Source organism: Octopus bimaculoides, chromosome 26, assembly GCF_001194135.2.
Source record: "Octopus bimaculoides isolate UCB-OBI-ISO-001 chromosome 26, ASM119413v2, whole genome shotgun sequence".
Taxonomy (NCBI): Eukaryota; Metazoa; Mollusca; class Cephalopoda; order Octopoda; family Octopodidae; genus Octopus; species Octopus bimaculoides.
The window spans coordinates 3,083,599-3,085,737 of NC_069006.1; the positions used below are offsets into that span (position 1 = coordinate 3,083,599).

General features: G+C 35.1%; 1 protein-coding gene across 1 annotated transcript in view; it reads left to right on the forward strand.

Moving 5' to 3' along the window:
• Window positions 1-18: 18 nt before the first annotated feature.
• Window positions 19-2,139, forward strand: part of LOC106871152 (acid-sensing ion channel 1C) — a 79,599-nt gene continuing 77,478 nt past the window's right edge. The window contains exon 1 of the mRNA XM_014917461.2: window positions 19-1,668. Within this exon, the coding sequence (XP_014772947.2) occupies window positions 1,382-1,668 (287 nt within the window). The 5' untranslated portion in view covers window positions 19-1,381. The remainder of the gene's footprint in view (window positions 1,669-2,139) is intronic.

Here is a 2,139-nt window from a genome sequence, read left to right on the forward strand (position 1 = left end):
TTTCAAACTTCACCACGTGATATATCTATCGTCGCATACAGAAATTCTTCAGGATTGACAAAGCATCACAATTTTACAACTTCACCGTATCGTAGCAACTCAGCCGTTCTGCCCCCTCGTCTTCTGTCATCTATATTATTATTATTATTATTATTATTATTATTATTATTATTATTATTATTATTATTATTATTATTATTATTATTATTTAATTAATTAATTAATTAATTAATTGATTACCTACCAGCTCATTTTTACCATCTGATTTCAATATCGCATCATAGTTTATCTATATATTTAGACGTACCTTGCGGCCAACTAACCTACATACATACATACATACATACATACATACATACATACACACACACACACCCACACATACACACTTGTAATAATATACATATATATATCCCATCCAGATATATTTATATCTATATCTATATCTATACCTACCACCCTACCTACCTACCTACCACCTACCTACCTACCTACCAACCTACCTACCTACATACATACATACATACATACATACATACATACATACATACATACATATAGACATACGCAAGTGTATGCATGTATATACATTTATGTGTACGTTGTGAAGAACGACAAGAAATATTTGATGATGGAATGACACAATACTAGAAACCAAGTCAAATTTATTATATACAGAAACTAACCGTGATTTCTCCAATTTCAAATTCTACCTACCTCCCAACATTTATACATTAATACATATATTAATATATACATATAGGGAGAGAAAAATTGCTTTTCCTCACTCGAGAAGTAGAGAGAAGTAAAGAAACCACCAGGCAAGACACCAAAGTTGATATAATAGCAGTTGATGATGCTCAATCCCGCTTCTCATACCCACATTTGAAAATAGAGGTATCAAATCACTAATTATTATTATTATTATTATTATTATTATTATTATTATTATTATTATTATTATTATTATTATTATTATTATTATTATTGCTGCTGTCGCTGCTGCTGTTGTTGTTTAACATAGCACCTTTCGATAGGGGATGTAGCTGTCCACAACCAGTGGATTAAAGTAACACGCTTCATTCAGATCTTGAGAACTTTGCGACGAATTCGTCGCCATTGGAGCGAAGGGAATTTCCGTCTAAGCCAGAAATTATTATTATTATTATTATTATTATTATTATTATTATTATTATTATTATTATTATTGATTGTTAAATATTAATATTGTCTCTATCATTATAATCAATAACCGCAACAAGAACAAGAACACTAGCATCTCTATCGTCGCTTATTTTAAGGCGGTCGGGTCTGGTCCTGTTGTGTTCTGTCGTATCCTGTCCCGTCCTGTCCAATTCAATCCGTTCCGTTCCGTTGGAAAATGAACAATAGCTGCGTCCAACTTTCACCAGACGGCAACAAAACAACGACGACAGCGCAGCCTTTGGCGATAAAAGCAAATCTGAACGACACGTTCCCGCCGGCGACGCAATCAGCTTTTCTTCCCCAGTGGGATACGGATTTGAAAAACGGGATGACGATGGCTGACGAGAAGACGGAAATGAAAAAGGAGAACAAATCATTTGGAAAATTATGGCTGGAATTCACAGATAATTGCACTTTACATGGGATTAGATATATCTGGAACGGTGACTTTATCTTTCGACGGTAAGAAATCTCTCCAACATTTCATTTTTAAATTAATGGCTTCCCCATTTTCTTGTTGTTTTCTTGTTATTTTTTGTTGTTCATGTTGCTTTTTGTCACTGTTATTAACATCATTGTTGTTAAATAGAGAGAACGAACTTGTGGAATTGTTAGAACACCGGGTAAGATGCTTTGCGGCATTTCGTCCGTCTTTACGTTCTGAGATCAAATTCCGCCGAGGTCTACTTCGCCTTTCATTCTTCCGGGGGTCGATAAAATAAGTACCAGTTACGCACTGGAGTCGATGTAATCGACTTAATCCCTTTGTCTGTCCTTGTTTGTCCCCTCTATGCTTAGCCCCTTGTGGGCAATAAAGAAATAAGAAACGTTGGCATGCTGGGCGAAATGCTAAACAGTATTTCGTCTGTCTTTACATTCTGAGTTCAAATTCCACCGAGGTCGACTTTGCCTTTCATCCTTTCGGAATCGATC